Source organism: Berghia stephanieae, chromosome 2 (assembly GCF_034508935.2).
Source record: "Berghia stephanieae isolate SIO BIC M18660-M18661 chromosome 2, UCSD_Bste_1.3, whole genome shotgun sequence".
Lineage (NCBI taxonomy): Eukaryota > Metazoa > Mollusca > Gastropoda > Nudibranchia > Aeolidiidae > Berghia > Berghia stephanieae.
Window position 1 is genome coordinate 85,889,130 of NC_088361.1, and position 22,500 is coordinate 85,911,629.

Here is a 22,500-nt window from a genome sequence, read left to right on the forward strand (position 1 = left end):
AAGTTCGTCAAAAACCCTCAGAACTAGCAGATGCACCAAAGCCTCCACCAAAACGGACAAAGCAGCCAGTTAAAATTACAATACCATCTTTAAATGAGGTAAGTATTCGTTTAATTTAAATTGATTTGAACTGTTTTCTATGAATGTAATTTCTTAAAAGAAGAAAAATTAATTTTGTAATTCAGATCATTATGGCATATAACATTACATTCAGTTCTCTTCTGATCTCAATAGAATACCAGATTAATGTGATAGACTATAATTGTCATCAATAGTTCTGGATAGTCTACTTAATATACATAGCTGCCAACCAGTACGATTTGGCCAATCCAGAAAAAGAAAAAAAATCCAAAAATAAAAAAAAAAGAAGAAAATCTGATAAAATTTAGTAAAATTAGCATTAGTAATCTGCTTCTGTCACCACCTCCCCATCACTTATGCCTACCCAGTATGATGATAAAGGTAAGCTTCTCTTAGTATTACAGTTCTGACCATTCTAGTACTTAAGTACATTAATAAATATGCCATTTTAAGACATGAATTGGGCGTCCGCGCCGCACCGCGTATAATAATACGTTTTTGCATTTTGAAAAGTTGGCAGCTATGAATATATGATATTGAATGCTGGCATCATGAGTGTATATGACCCTAAACACAGGCTAAGATCCACTGATAATTTTAAATGTCCTAAAATTAAGTTCCAAACGATTCGCAGATAGGTCTTACTATTCACTCTGCCCTATTGGTATCCATTTGAGCTGTGTTTTCAAGAGATGTATTTTTTAAAATATGATATGAAAAGATATCATACTAATTCTCATTATTGTTTGATATTCAAGATTGCAGATGATGATGAGGAGGGTGACAGCAAACAGAAGCCTGTAGCATCATCGGTAAGTGTCGAAGAATTGACTTTTGTGGATAAAAAATGATGATATTAATAATGATAAAAGAGTCTAACCTTACAATGAAAACACAATGTTATTTTGACTGATATATAATGATAACTGGCTCTTGGAGTATTTATTATCAATATCAATAGCAAATATGTGATGATTTGTCAAAATTGATTTTAAATTCCCCTGCATGTTAGCAAAGAATGTCTTTACTCAAAAAAGATTATCTAAATATATGATAATGGGTTATCTCTTCTGTCTATTTTATAACACTTTTCATCCATTTTATTTTTAAAATTCGGGTATCTACCAAAAAATATATTTTTCGATATGTTGCCAAGCGTTTCAATTCTTAATTCCCTCCTCCTTCTTCTTCTTCTTCTTCTTCTTCTTCTTCTTCTTCTTCTTCTTCTTCTTCTTCTTCTTCTTCTTCTTCTTCTTCTTCTTCTTCTTCTTCTTCTTCTTCTTCTTCTTCTTCTTCTTCTTCTTCTTCTTCTTTTCCTTCTCCTTCTACTTCTCCGTCTTCTTCTTCTTCTTCATATAAACCAACTGATTCAGACTGAGCATTACAGTCAATGTTGTATACCAGAGAAAAAAAAAGAAGAAAAAATGCTAGTACCATCTTGATAGTTATCTTTAAAGAGTTCAATATAGCTGAAAAGCTTATTATCAGTAGGAGGTTTGGTCTACAACTGTAACATATGTTGGGGGAAAATAATCATCTTGACCTGCAATTTATATTAAAGATCAATTTCGTTATCCTTTTTTGTCACCTTGCATGGACGGATTTTTAGGTTCGGAGTGGTTTATTTTCCTTGCTGCCAGCTCCAATCCACTCTGCCAAAAAAGAAATCAACAGACCTCTTATACCTCACAGCCTTGGTAAAAAGACGTCAACACCAAAACCTGCCAGTGCGCAATCCAAATCAGTCTTGTCTTCATCCAATGGAAATAACAGCACAGTCACAAAAAACATTCATCCTGCTGGGTCTGTCAACAGCCGTGCCTCTATACACACTGCTTTAACGGGTTATGGAAGTGATAGTGATGATGGTGATGATGATAACAACGAGTCAAATACATCTCAAAACTTTTTCTCATTATCCACCTCCAAAACAACTACAGACAATAATAGTAAAGTTAGCAAAGAATCGGTGCCTGCTACTGTAGAGATTAAAGAAAACAAAGATGACTCGAAAGAAAAAACAGCTACATCAATTTCACAAGAAGATGAGAAAGTTGCTCCCCTTGAACCAGGGCTAACAAACAATTCACCTTTGAGTTTTAGCAGTGCTACTAAATTTTCTTCGTGGTCAAGCGCATCTTCGAATTACCTTGGGGGTTTGAGGCCCATGAGTCACCAATCCCTTGCAGCTAGTAGTAGTCATTACTCATCATATCCCATGGAGACAAGTGTTCAGTATAATATGGTTGATGCAGATGATGTGAGTAGCATTAGACATCTAATAGAATAGTAATAGATTCTTCCTTTCCTCTTTTCCATCCACTCTTTTTCTCTTTTTTTTCGTAGTCTTTCACTTTCTCTCCTCTAAGAATCACCACACTACATCATAATGACAAAAGGCCTAGAAGTGATAAAGTATACAAATAAAATGGTTGAATTTTCTTGCTTTGCTATGGCCTGTAACTGTACTGATCTGCTATTATATGTAATGAATGGATAATTTCTTACATATGAAACTATGGTTTGAAGACTAAATAATTCTACAGTTTCTAAAATTGGAATTTTGCGTGTTTGAGAAACACATGCATCATTTTCTCTTGCAAGTAAATACTTTTATTGCAATGGTGCTTTATTTTTATCACCGTAAGCGTTTAAGGAATGAAAGTTCATTTCAAAATTGAATTTTGCACATCTACACACACAAATCAATTTGAACCTTAAGATGCCCTGTTATTTCTTTAGTTCTTAGTACATTACATTTCATTCATATACTCTATTGATTCCTGTTTTCTGGATATGGTAATCCGAAAATAGATATTTTTTTATCGGTAATTTGAAATGAGCAAATTTCTAAAGCAAATTTAACATCAGCCCCATATTGGTTCAGTATTTAATTCTTTTTTCATTTTTACCACAGTAATATCTTGTTTAATTAATTTATTTTTGTTGTTGTTTTCTTTGTGATTTTATTATGCTTTTAATTTGGTATAATTGTATTCATTAGATTTTGGCGCTGGAGACGGGTTTTCATATGAGTTTGCTTTGTGACATGGTTGCAAATATTTATTATATTTTTATTATGTACCCCACATCTATACAAAGAATTTCCGAAAAGATTGAACATAAAGTAGTAGTGTTAATATTATTATTATTATTATTATTATTATTATTATTATTATTATTATTATTATTATTATTATTATTATTATTATTATTATTATTATTATATTATTATTATTATTATTATTATTATTATTATTAATACTATTATTATTATTATTATTATTATTATTATTATTATTATTATTATTATTATTATTATTGTTATTATTATTAATAATACTATTATTATTATTATTATTATTATTATTATTATTATTATTATTATTATTAATACTCACTCTTACTTACTTATCCGAACCAACGACCACCTGAGCTCTAGCCCTTCGGTCTTGTGCCATGACATAGAAGTTAGATGTCTTTTGTAGTTGTTCCAGGTGACTATAAAGTGTGTTACTGATGCTTGGATTTGGTGGGAGGAATGTGCATCTCAGGTCTTCAAGAGGTTGACATTCAAGCAAGTGGTGTGTTACTGTTTTATTGGGGTGTTGACATAGGGGGCAGGAAGGGGATGTGTCTTTTGTAATTTTACTTAAATGGTTGTTGAGCGGTATGTGTTGTGTTCTTAGTTGAAAGATGATGCTTTGCTGGTGTCTTTTGAGCTTATTTAGGCAATCAGTCTTTACAGGAGTGGTCATATGGGAAAACATACATCTACCCGTGGTGCTCATTGCCCAACTGTTCATCCATTCTTCTCTCTTATTTGTTTTGATTATTTGTTTCGCTGTGTCTAAGGATACTGGAATTGATGGTTGTAAAAGTGTTGATCCGAGTCTGGCTAGTCTGTCTGCATTGTCATTTCCTGGTATATTTGAATGTCCCGGTATCCACTGGAGAGATAAGTCTACTCTGTGTTGTAAGGAATTCATCTAGTTGAGATCTTAAACTATTGAACGTTGAGGAGAGTTTATCTAAATCGAGAGCTTGGAGAACCGATTTGGAGTCTGTGAAGATGACAGTGTTTTGAAGTTTTGAAGGGTTTAGCTGGAAAACAGAAGAGAGGTGTCGCAGTGAGGCTTCTATTGCAACTGCCTCTGCCTCGTAGTTTGAGCAGGAGCTTCCGCAAGAATTGTGGATTTTATCACAGGTTTTATCTGGGTATTCTACTACAAACCCATACCCAGCATTTTTAGTTCCTTTGTGGGCAGATCCATCTGTGTAAACATGTATCCAGTTGTCTGGGTATTCTTGTATTGTCTTCATTGCTAATGTTTGTATATCTGATTTGTTTTTATTTCTTGTTGTTTCTTCTATGAGGTTAGTCTTTATTTTTGGAAATTTTAGTTCGGCGTATGGAGGTTTTTGACTGATTAAAATAGATTTTTCTCTGTTTTCTGGGAGTCTGTGTCTTTCATTCAAGTTGTTAGCAATGTGTAGCAGGGATTTTTGTTTTAATCTTGTTCTTGGTTTCCATTTCTCTGCCAGAATTCTGTTTGGATGGTTTTCCTCTTTTCGTTTGTATCTTTCAACCATTTCAAGCACTGCTGATTCTCTGCGAAGTCCAAGTGGTTCCACATTAGTATGTATTTCACATGCTGCTGTGGGTGTCGATCTCAGGGCACCGGAGATGAAGCGAAGGGCTTGGTTTTGTACTCTGTCCAAGGTTTTGTGTGTGTTTTTACTACCTACATTTTGGAGGGCTAAATTGTAGTCCATGACGGAACGCACATAGCCTAAATAGAGTTGTCGAAGCGAGTTTTTGTCTGCTCCCCAATTAGTACTGGCTAGTCGTTTTAGTAACTGGAGTCTCTTTGTGGCTTTGATTTTTACATTCTGAGTGTGTTTGTTCAGAGATAGTTGTCTGTCTAACTGTATGCCCAAATATGTGGGGTTTTCTTCTTTCGCGAGTCGATGGCCTTGGATGGAGAGTGTTATTTCTTTCTTGGAAACAGGATGACTCTTAGTAAATATAGAGTAGACTGTTTTATTGCAATTAACTTTTAATTTCCATTTATCACAGAAGGTGTTTAAGCTTTCTAAATCTTCATTTATTCTATTGGAGGCTATTGGTAGGTGCTTCGTAGTATACCACATAACTAAATCGTCAGCATATAGGGCCTTTTCTGTCTGTAATACTTCTGGTAGATCATTTATAAAAATAAGAAAGAGAGTACAGCTGAGGCAGGATCCTTGTGGGAGACCTTCCTCTAATACTTCTCTGTTTGACAGTCCGTTATTAATTTTTGTTTGGATTGTTCTGTTACTGAGAAATTGTTTAATCCAGAAGTAGAGATTTCCATCAATTCCGTAGTCCATCATTTTTGATAACAACCCTTTCCTCCATACTTTGTCATAGGCTTGTTGGAGATCAACAAAAACCGCGACTGTATGTTTTCCATCTTGAAAGCCATCAATTATTTTTTGACTTAATCTAAACAATTGATCTTCTGTTCTTTGCCCTATCCTAAAGCCTGCCTGATATTTATTTAGTAGGCCACATGTCTCCAGCCACCAGTATAATCGGTTATTTACCATTCTCTCAGCGATCTTTCCAACACATGAGGTGAGAGATATTGGTCGGTAACTTTTCGTTTCGTCGGGTGGTTTATCTTTCTTTAAGATTGGAATTATAATAGCATTTTTCCATCCCCTTGGTACTATTCCTTTCTCCCATGTTAGATTTATAAGTTTGAGAAGCATCTGTTTACCTCTCACGCTAAGATGCAAGAGCATTTCATTGTGTGTCTTATCTGGTCCAGGGGATTTCCTTAACTTGAGTTTTTTAATAGCTCTGTGAAGTTCTGACATGGTAAAGCCCTCTTTTAACAGGTATGAGATAGCTTTTGGGGCCTTTTCTTGATGTTTAAGGTCTTTAATCAATTTTTTGTCCTTTTCACTTCTTTTTGATGCCTTGTTTACTGAAGCAAAATGTTTGTTGAAGATCATGGCTTTTTTTAATACTCACTCAAAACTACATATATCTGTGTCCATTTTATCTAATCAGAAATTAGAAAATTACTAAGGATTTAGTCATTTTTTAGAATTTATCCTTCATTATGAGAACCTACTTGTGTCCTGATCATCTAAATGTTTGTTTTCACAGACTGACCTCACCAGTCCAACAGGTGAAGCAGATGTTGACCTTCAGAAGGTGCTAAATGATAAAGAGGTAAGTTTCTGATCCAGTCCTCACATCGTGCTGTTTTAATACATCACAGCTCAGTGACTCAGAGGTGCAGTGTCTCATCTTGTCACTAAAGTCAAGCAATGTTAAGCGAAGTCATTGACCATGTTCGTAGATAATTCTGGTCCTGATGTTGTGTCCATGGATAAGTCTTTTTACACACATCACTCCTCTCGACTCAGGTGTGAATGAGTACCTGGATATAGGCAGTGGTGGATAGTTAGAATGTTAGTACAAAAAAGGATGCCTAACAGGTGATTGGCACTGTATGAAATAGAGATATGGATACATAAGGCCTGCTGGGGGAATAAATGAAACACTGTGAAGTCCATTGGGCGTGGTAATCTATGGAAACGCACTATGCGAATGACCATATTTTACTTTAATTACCAATCAAATTCCACATGATAAAAACTCAGAAAAGTGCGTGGAGCGGGCATTACGTTAGTTTATGATAGTGGGTAGAAGAATGCCAGAGGTCAATAGAGAATTTAAACTTTTACCATGATGAGAATTGAACCAGGGACCTGACTGATACAGCATCCTCCTCTTGGCTGTGAGAGAGATAACTTATGCACAACATCCACCACTTTCATCACCACATTTTTTTTGTTTTCTTTTTTGTTGTCTGGCTTTCCTCTCTTGATAAAAACTGCAAAATTACTCCATCAAATCTAAATTTAAAAACTTAAGCTGGATGATTTTGTGAAGGAAAGAAATCAGAGATTGGGGAGGCATAATTTAAGAAATGATGACATATTTATTTGAATCAGTTTGTGAGAGATGTCTTGGTATTAAAGTTACTTTTTTTCTTTTTACAAATTATTGTTCAAGTCTGTTACTTGATGGGAACCTGATTCTTTTATTTTGTATTTATTTATTTATTTATTTTTTGCGATAAGAAATCAATTTTTATTAGATCAAATGTTTTCATGCAGCGAATAAATAACATTCTTTACTTCTTTTGATTGATGTCTCAAATTTGATGAATGTCAAAATTTGTGTTTCTGGTTCAAGTATTTTTACTTGTTGTCACCTATTGATGTGCCAATTCATTTGGGATGTAAGCTTTTATAAATGAAGAGGAGTATTCATTCAAATGATTCCAAAGTGTAAATGATTGTTTAAACCAAAGGGCTTGGGGTTTTTTTTTGTTTAGTTTTTTTTTTTTAGTGGGGGGGGGGGGGGGGGAGGTATTTTAATGGGTTCCAAACTTTGGTAAAGAAATTCAATACTTCGTCATTTCAGTTCCAGAAACTGAATGGGAAACGCAAACGTGGCATGGATGAAGCTATCAATTTTGTAGACGCCAAGGTCGATGATTACGTAGATCCATCAGAATTATCCAAATATGTGTCGGAAGAAACAGACTATGCACCCAAGAAGAATAAGGATGACATGCCAACAAGTCAACAAAAACGTAAAAAACAGATCACATACCTAGCGTTCCAGGTAAGCTGTGTTAACCTAAATTTGATTTATTTCTTTGTTTTTCCTCTTTTTTTTTTCACTTCATTTCCTTTTTTTTTTTCTTTTCTTTCATTTTTTTTTTTATTTGATACCCTGCTCTGTCAGTCAGTGTTATTACTTTAAATAATGACAAATGTTACAGAACTAGGAGGCCAGCATCAAAAGTACAGCTAAAATAGATTTTGGAAATATATTTGTTAGGTAGAAAGACAGGTTATATTTATTATATGGTGAGCAAATGATAAATACCAAATAATGAAATGATCTTAGGGTGTTTTTGAAATGTCTGTGTGTGTGTGTGTGTGTGTGTGTGTGTGTGTGTGTGTGTGTGTTGAAATTCATAAATGTGAACTTTAGTCTGGATCCTCTATTTAAGAGGCCACTACAATGACCACGAAGAAGGATATTGAAATAATTTAAAACATCAATTTTATTTATTTGTTTATAAAATCTTTGTGATGATATATCACTCTGTTCCTATATATATATATATATATATATATATATATATATATATATATATATATATATATATATATATATATATATAATATATATATATATATATATATATATATATATATATATATATATATATATTATATATATATAAATATGAAACATTCTTGAGGGAAATAACTCCCTTCTTTTCTCACTTGTGACTTTCAATGTCCATTTAGAGCAGCCTTGTATAATTTTAATATTTTGAAATTTTATTGGACTTAAAACAGAGTGGGAAAAAAAGAGGAGAAAATGGCATATACTGGTAATCCTAGTTTTGATGTCATCCTAATAATATAACATATATTTTCAAAACCTAGAAAACGTAGATTTGACACTAAGTGGAGAAACTGCTCCAAGATTGCTGTATATGGAATTATAATTGTACCCAGAATTGTTTTAAATATCACACCAGATGCTCGGTATATCAGCTTCCACGTTTATGTGTGACAAATGGTTGCCACCTTTGTAAACAATTGAAGCATGATTTTGAATGTAGTTCAAGAAGAGATATGCCTTTATCAAAATAGGCACCTTTAATATTTTTTTTCCATTTGAAAACAGTAGATTTTGTGATTAAAAATCCGTTGCATAATAGTCTTTATTCTTTTTCTGAAGGCTTTCTTTCAATTTACTTTTCAACACCATATTATTTCCATTTTGACATAACTAAAATTTTGTTTATTTCACCATGATATATAAATTTGGTATATCAGATATCAGGAGCAAGTTGTGATCTCATTCCAGTTCCAGTCTTTGGTGCCATTTTCAACACAAATAAAGAAATTATTCAAACTTGTAAGGGCGATATTTAGATTGAGACAATTCATACATTGATATGGTAAGTATAAAACATTGATTAATCGATTGTCATTGAACATTTTTTTTTCTTTCTTAGGCTAAGGAAAAGGAATTGGAACTGAAAAATACTTGGGCTCAGAACAAATTGACAAAGCGACAGACGCAAGCAAAATACGGATTTTGAATTATTTTTTTTGCTTAAAATACTGTCCTATTTCTCTTTATTTAAAAATATAAAAATAAAAGGTCATTTTGAAAACTGTTTTGATTTTTTATTGTTTTCATTTAGACTTTTTTTTTTATTGAGATAGTAGATATTCTAAAAACATCACGGATTTTGCTTATAATGTAGATTTTAGGAGTGTCAATGAAAAGGACTAATTCAACCTCTAAACAAAAGTAAATTTCGGAGTTGTGTCTAGTTTGAGACAACTGAAAAGCCCAAGTCAAACAGGAATATTGAATCATTGGCATTTGAGGCTCACTGAATAAATAACAATAATATATTGCAAAGGGAGGATTTTTCAGAAATATAAATCGTAACAAAATACCTCTAGCTATGTTCCTCTCAGCAAAGGATCCCAGCCAGGGCAAAAGCAAATTTATTAATAGTATTCCAGATTAAGGTCAAGATATTTGTTTGTTTTATGTTTAAGGGTTTTACAGTGCATCACATTTAGGTCGTATCAGTCCAGTAAAAAGTTTGCTTTTTTGTCTAATGCCCCCAAACTTCATTCAAAATGGCACATACTATTCACCTCTTACCACAGGCTTGAGCTTTTGTTGAGCCCCATAATATTGTACTCTCTCTGTCTTGACAGCCCAGATGCCATACAGGTGGGAAAATTAAAAACAAACTAATTATGGTGATATTGTAATACTAATACTGTTCATTGTGCTTAATTGCTAATATTACAAGAAAATTATGTATAACCATTATTTTTCATAATAACATTTATCCATATTCCTGATTAAGCAGAGTGAACTGTATGAAGGAACTCATTAAATTGATCTTAATTCCAAAGATTTGATAAAGACGGAAGACCGCTTTTAAGTTGTAGGTGCTTTATTGACTGTGCAAATTTTGTGACATCAAAAACAAACCATGACAAAAAATATCAAATCATATGTAATTTTTTTAAAATAACGAACTCAAAACATTGCCTCCTCTTTTACAGTGTCTTCATTTGAAACATAGTGAGTTGATGGAAATTGGTCAGAAATTGAATGAAAATATCTTCAATTCCTTTTATTTAAATCTTTTTATTACATAAGTCAATTGAACCGTTCCTAATGTGGTGTTAAGCTAGAGCCTCTTCAAATTAGCAAAAACAACGAAACTGACAAATCTATGATAGAAAGTTAGCATAATAACATAAAACAGGCTTTATAATATTCTTATAAAGCTCAATAAATTAAATCTTAAACAGGTCGTCAAACACACACACACAAAAAAAAAAAATCCTAGTAGTTCATTTTTTAAAAACTTTGAATCCAGTTTGAGAACAGAACTTATTTTGGACATCCCATGATCTTACTAGGTTTGATTTTAATTGGATTCACTAGTCTGATGTCACGTTGCCCAGCAATGGCGAGCAGCTGTTCTGAACAAAGAAAAATGGGTACTTTTTATTCTTCATGCTGGCTAGAACTTTTCATATGTCATGTGATCAAAATGTATAAAATTCAAAACATGATCATATTTATAATGTTTTTCTCCTCTGGATACACTTTAATGCTCGTCGGATAAATATTTCATAAGGGCGTCCACCATTATTCCAATAGTTTAGAGCCAGTTACTAAGTTACCATGCATCATTATGAGGGGAGTGACGTCATGACTGTTGAAGCCTATTGGCATTAGCTTTTCAAAAATAAGTTTTAATTACACAAGCTGTTTATAATACAGAGTGAGAGGAATTTTTTTTTAAAAACCTTGAGCTTTTATATTGCACAATATCCACGAGACATGCTCAAAACGCTTTACAAGGGGTCCCTAGCCAACAACGACACTTAACAAGTAGGATGAGACATGACACCAGTTAGGCGGGAGTAAGATTTTTTTTAGGACAGAGACAACGCTGTTAATGGCCATGTATAAAATGAGTATGGTGAGATATTGTGAGTTAAGAGCCTTTTCCAAGGACTCAACTATGCGCCGCTCAAAGCAGGACTCGAACCCAGGAGCTTCTGATTCAAAGGCAGGTGTCATACCACTAAACCACATAGCTGCACAAAAAGGAAAAGAATAAATTGGCATTCTTTACCTAGAGATGGAATCTTGGACTTTCTGATTACCAGTTATATGAGCTATCATAACACCAAATAGGTTATGTAATGGTTGGGACGACTAATTGCCAATATTTCAAACTATGGAGTAGCCTCTGTGTTGTTATGATAGCATGTCTTACTGGTAGTCAAGAAATCTGAGACTTAATTTCCTGCAGAGGAAGGCTGATTCCTTGGATGTTTTTGTTTTTTTCACCTAGTACTGTATCATACACATCTTTTCTGATTTTTATTTTATTCCTTTGCCTACTCCCTAAATTTTCATTAGAATACAATGGAGCCTGCTCATGATCAACTCTTTTGAGGTCATAAAAAAAGTTTGTCTTAAGCAAGGTCTCTTATCCATTTCCAAAAGGAAAGCACTGTGATTTAGCAACCTTGCTCATGATGAGCAGTGGTAGTTTGTACCATTTTGCAGGCAACAAAAGCAAGAAGCTAATCTTTTGCGTTCATTCCACAAATGTAGACTTCACCACCGAACACACGTATCTTATTAGGCAGGCATTTATAGAAAATGGTCGTTTTATCAGCCTTGTGTGCAATTGATGGAGGTCGGAAAAGAAGGTCTTTATGGCAGAGACTACTTTTATTTTAACTGGACTGAAACGAATTTATACTTATATAAACCAGAGTCTGCTTAGTTGGCTTAAATGAGGGTGGAAAAACAGGACTGGACGAAAGTTTATTCCATCTTAAGCCAGTTAATTTTGTCTGGAGTCCACTGTAATTCTAAAATGTTTTTTACTTGAACTTGAATTGCTCTTTTTATATTTTCCATATCTGATGGTTATGATGTACAGTGCAGTCCTGATAATTCGAATTGGGTGGGAAAAGCAAATGACTTCTATTTATCAGAATTCGATTTGTCTCCAAACAAGGGAAATAACTAAACCTGACTCCAGGTATCAGGGTTATATTACTGTTGTAATATTGTTGTACCCTTGTTGTACACGTATGCTTTGGCCCTGGCCAAGCTGTGCCCTGGCCCTTACACTTACAAGTTACACAATAGCACAGAGTAGTAGTTAACACTGCATGCTGTGTAGGCCCTCTACTTCTAGATCTAGATCCATCGATCATAAAGAAAGACAGCACAGAAGAGAAAGAGAAACGCGTGGAGTGGGGTGTGGCCTATGATTGTTCGTGCCGTGTATTGGTCAGCTTGTGGTTATCACTGTGTGTTAGATCTATTTATAACCAACCCCCTTTGTTAGCCAGCGGCCAGCAGACCACAAGTTAGTCTTAGTGATGAGAGCGCGAGAAGGAGAGAGGGATGACGCGAGACAGCTGGTCAATTTGGAGAAAGAAGAGAGAGGGCGGGTGGGACGGAGAGGGAACAACAGCCATTGCATGCCTCAGGGGTCTAGTTATTATTATTATTAGTCAGCTCAGTCATTAAAACGCGTGGGAGGGTGGATACGGAGAACAGGCAGTTCGTTATGACCTTCCAGAGTTTTTTTTTTTAGTGATGGGCAAGCACTTGCTCTTCGAATAAAGAGAATAACGACTGTTCGAATTCAAATTAACCATGAATATTTTATATAGAAAAAGAAGAAAATAATTCATTACATCGTATTTTCTTCGATTTAAAAGAAATTCGGTTAATCAGATTTCGAATTATCTGGACTGGACTGTATTATTCATGAAATCAGTGGATTTTAATTAAATACTAACTAAACAAATCCAAAGCAGCTATTATATAGCAATGACTATGAAAAGTTTTGTTTTCTATTTTTGTAGGAAATTCTACTCTTAAATCAAAGCCCTATCTCCACTGAGTAAAAATCTGTTTGAATTTTGAAAATCCGTTAATATGTAACAAAGTTATGCAGTTTCAAAGGTTTCATTTATTTGGATGACTCGCAAAGAGAAAAAAATACGGAAAATATGGGATGCTTTTTCTGCGTTTTATTCTGGTTTGTGGCTGTATCTCGTTTAATGCGTGGAATATTTAGATATCAAAACTTGGCAATTTTATGGCAAAATTATCAGAAAATATGAAGACATCAGAAGATTTCTAACTTGTATAGTTTTAGAGCTGTATGGCTAGGGTCAACTATAATTTTGTTTTAAAATATACATAATATTGATCATTTCGAACTTTTCCAAAGTGTAATTTTGTGCCTACAACCCATACAAATGACACGAAAAATGCCTGCTAATTTATTATCAATCAGTCCCGTGAGACCATGGCTTATGTTATTTCTAGTATTTATTTGAGAGAGAGAGAGAGAGAATGTGTTAATTTACTCTCCCTATGACATAACAATGAAACAATACCTTAATTTTTAAAAAGCGCGGAGGATTTGTGTCATCAGTCATCGCGAAAAAGGTTGCCAGATGACCACGTGTGTGGCCAAATATATAATTTCGTTTCTTTTATTAAATTTTATTCATCTATTTTTGTCTCAGTGACATTTATCCGAGTCTATTCAGTTTTCTGTTTGTTAAAATTTAGTTCATTTTAAGTGGGCCAGTCTTAATAGTGAAAGCCTTGCCTCACGTCATTTTCGTGTCGCGCGATGGGGAAGCAAAATGGCCGTCTCCATATTTTCACTTTTCACTCATTGAAATGCAAATTGGGTTGATGTTTTGTGAGAATACGGGAAAAGTACTTATCATAATCCAATGAAATTTGAAATATAAATAGAAGAAATGTGCATATATATAACATGAGCGACAAAATCTCTCCTCTTTGTAGTTTTAGAAATATTGTACTCCAAAGAGTAAAAATCTATTTTTAACGGTCTTCTGGTTATCACACGAGTTTTTTCGCTTGACATAATCTAAAATGACCTCTTTTCTAACTGTGTGCCAACTTTCAGTCATATTCATCGATAAACAGTGTCGTAATTAATTTTTTAAAATAGCATGTACGGAACAGCTTCGTCCCATATTTTGTCGCGAATTTGGGCACTTCGTGAGCGAAAAAGAGGCCCAAAGATTTGTGCGGGATAGTCATTGCTATATTATAAAACAATTAAGTATTCACAAAGAAAAACGTAAGAATCAATTTTTATATGTTTTTAAAAGGACAGAATAGCATAAGGCTAGTTACAGATGGGTTTGGCTTGGGAAAACCATTAGTTGCACGCAAAAAAAAAAAATAGGATATTGTTTTTTTAATATTTGGAGACCCTTGGTGTCATTAGTCTCAAAATATATACACAAATAAATAAAACCACCTTTCTTTGTTACTCAACAAGTTGTTAATGTAAAAATTACCAAACAGAAAAACATATGTAAATGGTTAAAATAAACATGCTTAAATTAGTTTTCCAATAATAAATATTTAATGAACATTGCCCCATTCGTACAATAAATGTAAATTAAATAATGAAAACGAAAATATAGATTTTGTTATTTTCAGACACCGGGGATACAGATCCCATCTTTATGCCACATATTGTATCACCTATCTATTTCTTATTGATTAAGGTGGCTAAGATGAACCTGTTTGTATTTTTTTATAATCTGGTAAAGCCATGTTTGGCAGACATTCTCACTCGATCATTAGTTGAATTGAACAATTCGTATGAGGTGTCTTACCAAGGACATAAGACCTAACAATATTTTTGCAGATTTTTTTCTTTTCACAGCATTCTTTGTATTGTGAAACAATCATACCTCTCAACCTGAGCCTCAATAACAATTTCTGCTTTTTATTTCTTTAAGAAATACTTTTACAAAATATTGATAAAGTTATCTGAGAACTTCCTTGAAGACAAATGTAGAACAATGAGACGGTAATTAAATTATGGACGGACTAGTGTGCATCTTATTAAAAACTGAACACAAGAATAAAATTAGGAGTTGAAATGCTTGTAATTCACTTCATTCTTTTTGGCATCCCTTTAAATCTTGGATGACTTTAGCTTGTTGCTCTACTGTCTTTTTCAGCTGAAGAAAGAAAAAAAAATTAAATTAAAATAGTATGGATATTACCATAACGCAGAGACTCTTCTGATAAATATAATTGAATAAATGATGTACATAGACAAAGACATGTATATATATATATATATATATATATATATATATATATATATATATATATATATATATATATATATATATATATATATATATATATATATATATATATATATATATAAACTGAAGGTCCTGATAGCTCAGTGGCAGTGCACGCACCCAGGTGCAGACAAAATTATTTTTTTTGGGACTTGTCTGTCCACCCCGCAGTGATTGGGTAGATAGAACTGTTGGATCTAACAGAAAGTATTTGTAATAGGTGTCATATCCACAGGGTATCAAGCAATAAGGAAGAAAAGTAATTACGTCACTCCCATTTGTCCGGTTCCAAAATCCTTAAAAGTGTATGTAACCAGTCCTTCATGAAGGAGGACTAATATTGAATAGATTACATATTATTGAATTATAAGATGGCATGACTATTTTAGTAGCAGAATGAATAGGCAGATTTTAGGGATTACAGGGCGTAAAAACTTAAGGATGGATATTTTATCGACGACTAGCATATATTTAGACTAGAAAGTAAGATGCCATCACTCTGAAACCAGAAGATCATTTACATAAATAAGGTATGTATTCAGTCCTCCGGAAGAGTGGTTTTTGACTTTCAATGAGATAGGAACCAGTTTTTATATATCACACTTTTGTTCCCTATTATTAATGTCAGTAGTTTAATGCTACAGAAACCTTAAGACGGCTCTGAAGCACTACTTTTTTATTATACATCGTTGCTTACTTATCACAGACTCAACAAGGAAAGTGCAAAATAAAAAATTTAAAAAGAATCCAATTAGGCACAAAAGGTTAAGATATAATGAGATGTCATATGTTATAAAAAATGAAAATGAGACACCATCTCTTCGTGTTATGCTATAGAGACGGGTCATAAATTTAAGGCTAATTTGTCATTTTAAAATGTAATTCAATTTAAATACTCAGTAGCTGGACAAAGTGAATTGAGTACAGTGTTTTGTAGGCAAATTACCTTCGAGCACTTTGTTCCACCATCAATTTTACAGGCAGTTCATAATAATTTTTAAAAACCATTCTGATTGTTTGACTAAAAAGTTTGAAAAATCATTACCACACTAAACATAACCCTACGTGTCATAAATGGTCGGGAGTCTTTTGACACATGGGTCTATGTTAGAACTAGTGGAAAGCACTTGTCAGCTGTTACCATCCATTAACACTTAAAAGGACTACCTTTGTCAAGCCGTGTCCAAATTAAACTCACGGTATAAAATTTTTCATCAAACTTCTTGAGAAACTCATCTTCATATCATTTCTAAGACACTCTCCCTTTATTTAGTGAAAAAAAAAAAAGGGGGGGGGGGGGGGAAGCGAGAAGGACTATACCTCTGCATTCTCCAATTCCAATTTCGCAATTTTCTCTTTCAAACCAGAGATTGTGTCATCCTGGAAAGATAATTATACAGGAATATGAATTATTATGAAATAGTTAAAATTGATATGAATGAAAATATATCAGAGTAATCCTGCTTTGACTCTATCAATTCCGTAAAATACATTGCATCTTATGAGTTGCATAGCTTATATCCTATCCATGAATGCAAATTCAATGTATTGAAAGAAAGATCTGAAGTAAGGTACTTTGTGATAGATTAATGTCCTAACCAAAGGGTAGAAAGTGCAGCGAAGTGGGGCTATGTGGTCTAATGGTATGACACTCGCTTTTGTATCGGAAGGTCCTGGGTTCGAGCCTCGCTCGCCGCATAGTTGAGTCCTTGGCTCTTTACTCACATTCTCTCACCATATTCAGGTGTATCATGAGTACTTGACCATTAACAGCGTTGTCTCTGTCCAAAAAAAACTGTAATATCGCCTAAGGGGCATCATGTCCCGTCCTAAATGTTAAATGTTGCTGTTGACCAGGGACCCCTTGTAAAGTGCTTTGAGCATGTTTAGTGGATATTGCACTATATAAAATCTCAATTTTAAAAATGTTTTTTAGAAAGTACTTGCTATTGTCTGTTTAACACTATAGAAACCAGGATACACTCGGACTCTTGACGACTACTTAATGGAAAACCTCAGGCCTTAAGTAATACAACAATCCCAACTCTCTAAAACAATCAATGTAAACAATATACCTCATGAGGTGGAATGTAAAGTTTCAAATTCGGTGATTTCACAGGACTGTTGCCTACAGGAGCGGCTTTTTCATTGGAATCCTCCTGGTTAGGGTGGCTGGAATCAACGACGAATGGATCAAAATTGTTTCCAGCGGGTGCAGGAGATGGGGAGGGAAATGGTATGACTTCTGCATCCTTTAATTCCTGTAATGTGATATTCATGTGATTCAAACAGAATCTACTATGGCAGCAAAAATATCACGTTCTTATATTTTAAATTGTTTAAATAAATATTGTAAACAATAGCAAAAACAAATAAATTTACACCCTTCAGTGCATCATCGTAAGTTGCTGTTGCCTAAGCAATTCATGAAGGAATATAGATAATCCATCAAAAAAAATGTCTGGTGTCAACAGGAATCAACCATGTTGTCCAAAGTGAGCAAATTGGGGGTTAATATCTTCACAAGGAAAAGAACGAAATGTGCACTGCCTTAACCAGTCGACCATCTCACCCTATTGCTTAAGCAAAAAAATTTTTTTAAGTTTTCTTCATCAGCACATTTCAAATTATTTAACTTTTTCGTAAAGAGCTTCACTGAAAAAAAAAGTAAAAAATAAAGATAAGTATTGAATTGAAAGCTTCAATTTATTAGATGAAGACATATACTGTGCACATTTCAGGTTTCCCCTTTATCAACAAAACATGATGAATGAAACACTAAGGACGAATGAGATCATATTCTCCCTTAGTGTTTCATTCAACGTGTTTTGTTGACAAAAGGGGAAACCCGAAACGTCCACAGTATGTCTTCGTCTAATAAATGGAAGCATACAATTCAATATTTATCTTTATGTTTTTCCTTCGAGCTTCAAGCAGCAACATTTTCATGAAACAAAAGTATACCATGGAAGTATACCATGCGTTACAGTTACTGTATTTGTGTACTGGAATGAGATGAGATTTGGCTGGGATCTTTTGGTAAGAGAGAAAGGTTTTCAAATGAGTGTGAATGTATGTGTTTTGTGGAGTTTTGTTTTGTTCATTTTGTTGGTTTATTGATGTTTTTTTTATTTTGTTGATGATATTTTTTTTTCATGCAAAACCATCCCTGTATAACTGCTAACTGTTTAGTAAGTCGAAATAAATCTAACTGGTGGGGATTGTTTGAAGCGACTGTGCAAGAAGTATGTATTTTCAATCCTACAATTGAACGTGTCTTGATTTATTCCTCAGTGCCTCAATTCAAGACTTTTGCTGGCATTAATGGATAAAATCCTAAGGGTTGTAATATTTTATCTTTCCTACAAATATACAAGCTCAGTTGGTGGAGCACTCGCTTCACATTCAAAGGGACCAACATTGATCCCGGGTGGAGTCGAGATTTATTTTTTTCCTGATCTGTCCACTCAGGGGTGATTGGGTAGCTGGGTCTGTTAGATTTGGATGGAAAGTACTCTGAAATAGACTAGTATCCTATCCAAAGGGTAGTGAGCAATGGCTATTGTCCATTTCATGCTATAGAAATCGGGATAAACTCAATGGACCTAATGGCTCAGATGGACTACAAATATATAAATCATCTTCCTTTTCCTGGTTACAACCAACAGAAAAGTCTCACATGTAGGGTTAAATTTGAAAAAAAAAACCTCACAAAATATATAGTATGATATATACAAATATTTATACTTGTTTTAGCCAAGCTGGAATGCTGTCTCCCATTGTAGAATCGCCAAATTGAACTGGAGGAACAGGCGGAGTGAACACTTCTGGTGAAAAACCTTTGACTTTGTCAACAACATCATGGTTTACTATGTCATCGACCAGGACAAAAGAATCTGAGGAGTCAGTCTTGCTGAAATTGCTTTCAATATTAGACCCTGTTTCCTCTTGAATTATATTGAATGGACTACCAAGGTCTGGGCTCACAGTAACTGAGAAAGAAAAAAAAAAGAAAATTGTCAATCTCATATTATAAAATCAACTGAGCAAGACTATTTTATGCATTTAAATGAAAATATTAAATTACAGCAATGATTATACGAATTTATTTTTGATGAAGATGATGACGATGAAAATTATAACAGTTATGATGATGATGGAAACAATAATAATAATAATAATAATAATAATAATAATAATAATAATAATAATAATAATAATAATAATAATAATAATAATAATAATAATAATAATAATAATAATAGCAACAATAATAATGGCATCAACCAACACAGGAATTGCTATTAGTGTCAAGAGATGTTTTTAATTCATCTACATTTACATTCTGGACATGTTCTTTGTTGGTTTTATATTTTTATTTTTTGTTTGTTTGTTTTGCTTTTTGGGGTATTTTTGGGGGGTTTTTTTGTTTCTTTTTTTTTGGGGACGTTTTTTTTTGGATGAATTCATAAACCTTTTTTTTTTGGTAAAAATGTAAATAACTCAATCATATAAATCAATGGAAAAAACAAATAAAGACGAAAAATAAAGTATCAATAAATAAGCATCGTTTAACCATTACATTCCCGTCTTGAACGATAATATGCAGATTTAATATGTTGACAAAGCAAAAGATTTCAGGCATATATCTAATAAGCAAATCATGCTGTGACAAAACAGAATGAGTATATTACACTTGGGACAGACAATAGGTGCATGCATTGAGCAAAAGGAGAAGAGCATAGAAAAGTTTTCATAATGCAAAGTCATGAGGAACATAAATGCGGAAGTTTTACAAAATAAGACCAAATCCACTCAATTTACATTTCATTTATGTACTTTTGATTTTAAGATGAAGGTGAAAAAAAATAGTACGACAAAATTGGTTGTTATTTTGTTTTTTTTTTGTGTGTTTTTTTAACATAGCCAATGACAGTCCTACACCAAGATTTTAAAAGGCAGAGCGCAGAGGGTTTTTTTTTTTTTCATTATTTACAGTAAATCAAAATAACGGTTGATTAAAAAAAATTGCTGTTTCTAAAACAGGTAATTGTTGGCCCAAACAGTTTCCATTGTGAATAGATAAGGTTTGATTCCTTGTCAAGTCAATATTTTTTTAACACCACTAATCTGTGGGTGGTTAAATTTTTATAGTTCAAATAATATAGACAACACCGTGAGGAACCATTTTTCCTGCATCAAATTGCTCCGCAAATAAAATTTTCAAAGTTCATTTCGGACTTGGAGTCATTTTTTAAAAAACTAATAAAACATAGGGCTATTTATTTTCACAGCATATGCAGGCACGAGACAAAAGAACTTCCTTCTCGCTAAATTTTCAGCTCATTAAATCTACAATGTCATTTTAAAAAATATCTGTAAATAAAAAATTAAAATTAAAAAGAAATACAGTTACGGTCAGTTCATCCATTATTCTTGCTGATATATTTGAGCTATTTTCACCAAGGCATGCTAAATCTATTAACGAAGCGATGGAATTCAATGCAATACAGAATCACATGCACATCGTCTTATCGTATACTGATTAATTTAGTTTGGATAAATATTATGGTTCGCAATAAAAAAACGATGAGTATTTAATAATATAATTTTGAAACAATGATCTTCTGCATGTTAATATGCTGTTGCACATTTTTTAAAAGCCCCAACAAATTCAATAAGCTAATAACTTATCATTTTTGTGACAAAATCAATTCAACTTCATACATATTGTAGACATAAATGGGCTCTGTGACATCAAAGTTGTGGAAGTGATCATTGTAGACGTGAAAGAAATTAATAAATTAAAAAAACAAAAACATTCAAAACAATGATTTTATCTGAATTTTTGTGAATGAACAATGTAAAGAAGAGAAATGAAATAAATGTATAAGAAATGCATAATCAACAATAACACCACACATAAGGAAATTGCGTTTAACAAGCTGGTTTGTGACAAGGAAGGGGGCCTGAAAGTAATAAAATTATAGTCAACAAAGAAGCAACTAGCTCTGCCGATTGTGATGGGATAGTCAAGGAGATGTTGATGGCAAGCTGAAGAAAAACTACCTCTTTCAGGTCCAGGATATATCTCTAAGGAGAGTAAAGTTCAATAAATATGGATTCAAATAAAGTTTGCACGTTGAATTAAACAGTTTTTCCCCAAAAAATAATCTCTAAAAATTTGCTTTTGTGATAAGAATAAGAAAAAGAATAGAAAGGAATAGAATTTAATTGTTATTTGTCATAAAATAAAAAATAAAAAATAAATAAATATGAACATTTATACAGCCACTTCTTCTTCTTCTTCTTCTTCTTCTTATTCTTCATCTCCTCCTCCTCCTCCTCCTCCTCCTCCTCCTCCTCCTCCTACTCCTCCTCCTCCTCCTCCTCCTCCTCCTCCTCCTCCTCCTCCTCCTCCTCCTTCTTCTTCTTCTTCTTCTTCTTCTTCTTCAGTTCCTCCCTTTCTCATATTCACTGTGTTGTAAATGAAGTGTGGTTCCAACTGATCCTAACGTAAGACCCTAGCGGTTTATCAAATTTATATCATGACGTATCAGATGCTTTACATTATTGCTGGCCAGTATAACAATAGCTTTCTCAATACATCAAGGACCATTTGTGACGTTGACATTTGCCAAATAAGTCTAAACAAACACATATTTGAGCAATGTTAAATTAGAACAGGTTCATACTTACGCTTTGGGGAAGAAACTCGAGATATCAATGTCTTCTGATTGAGAAGTTTTTCTGAAAAGATAAAACCCAAATGATTAAAAGTACCTCTCCTATCATAAATATTACATGTCGTCATCTTTGCCAAATAAAAAGAAGAAGATGGCGTTAGCTGGGCCTTGTGGCCAGAATGGAAAAAGGGTCACTTCCCAAGACAGTCCAATACTGGACAGAAGATGGGAAGAAAAAGCGGGGGAGGCCCAACGAAACCTAGTGGAGGACCATGGAAAAAGAAATAAAGGAAGCAGGCCTGTCCTGGAATACAGTCACTGAAAAAGCATCCGACTGCAAAAAAATGGAGATGCCTGGTGGATGCCCTATGTACCTAAAGGCCCGAAGAGGGCCAAG

General features: G+C 33.5%; 2 protein-coding genes across 4 annotated transcripts in view; one reads left to right on the plus strand and one right to left on the minus strand.

Moving 5' to 3' along the window:
* LOC144965719 (proline-rich protein PRCC-like) overlaps nucleotides 1–9,359 on the plus strand; it is a 15,875-nt gene extending 6,516 nt beyond the window's left edge. Inside the window, exons 2-7 of the mRNA XM_078901341.1 lie at nucleotides 1–98; nucleotides 840–893; nucleotides 1,691–2,341; nucleotides 6,245–6,310; nucleotides 7,574–7,777; nucleotides 9,195–9,359. The exon at nucleotides 1–98 is cut by the window's left edge and continues 60 nt beyond it. Coding sequence (XP_078757467.1) covers nucleotides 1–98; nucleotides 840–893; nucleotides 1,691–2,341; nucleotides 6,245–6,310; nucleotides 7,574–7,777; nucleotides 9,195–9,281 — 1,160 coding nt within the window. The 3' untranslated portion in view covers nucleotides 9,282–9,359. The remainder of the gene's footprint in view (nucleotides 99–839; nucleotides 894–1,690; nucleotides 2,342–6,244; nucleotides 6,311–7,573; nucleotides 7,778–9,194) is intronic.
* A 786-nt stretch (nucleotides 9,360–10,145) lies between these two features.
* The window catches only part of LOC144965718 (serine/threonine-protein kinase Nek9-like), a 32,076-nt gene continuing 19,721 nt past the window's right edge, over nucleotides 10,146–22,500 (minus strand). For 2 of the 3 annotated variants that reach the window (XM_078901340.1, XM_078901338.1), the window contains exons 19-24: nucleotides 22,117–22,167; nucleotides 21,487–21,510; nucleotides 19,165–19,409; nucleotides 17,493–17,678; nucleotides 16,738–16,797; nucleotides 10,146–15,285 (exon numbers count right to left, since the gene is read on the minus strand). In XM_078901340.1, coding sequence (XP_078757466.1) covers nucleotides 15,220–15,285; nucleotides 16,738–16,797; nucleotides 17,493–17,678; nucleotides 19,165–19,409; nucleotides 21,487–21,510; nucleotides 22,117–22,167 — 632 coding nt within the window. In that variant the 3' untranslated portion in view covers nucleotides 10,146–15,219. The remainder of the gene's footprint in view (nucleotides 15,286–16,737; nucleotides 16,798–17,492; nucleotides 17,679–19,164; nucleotides 19,410–21,486; nucleotides 21,511–22,116; nucleotides 22,168–22,500) is intronic. The other variant, XM_078901339.1, reaches the window with a different exon arrangement.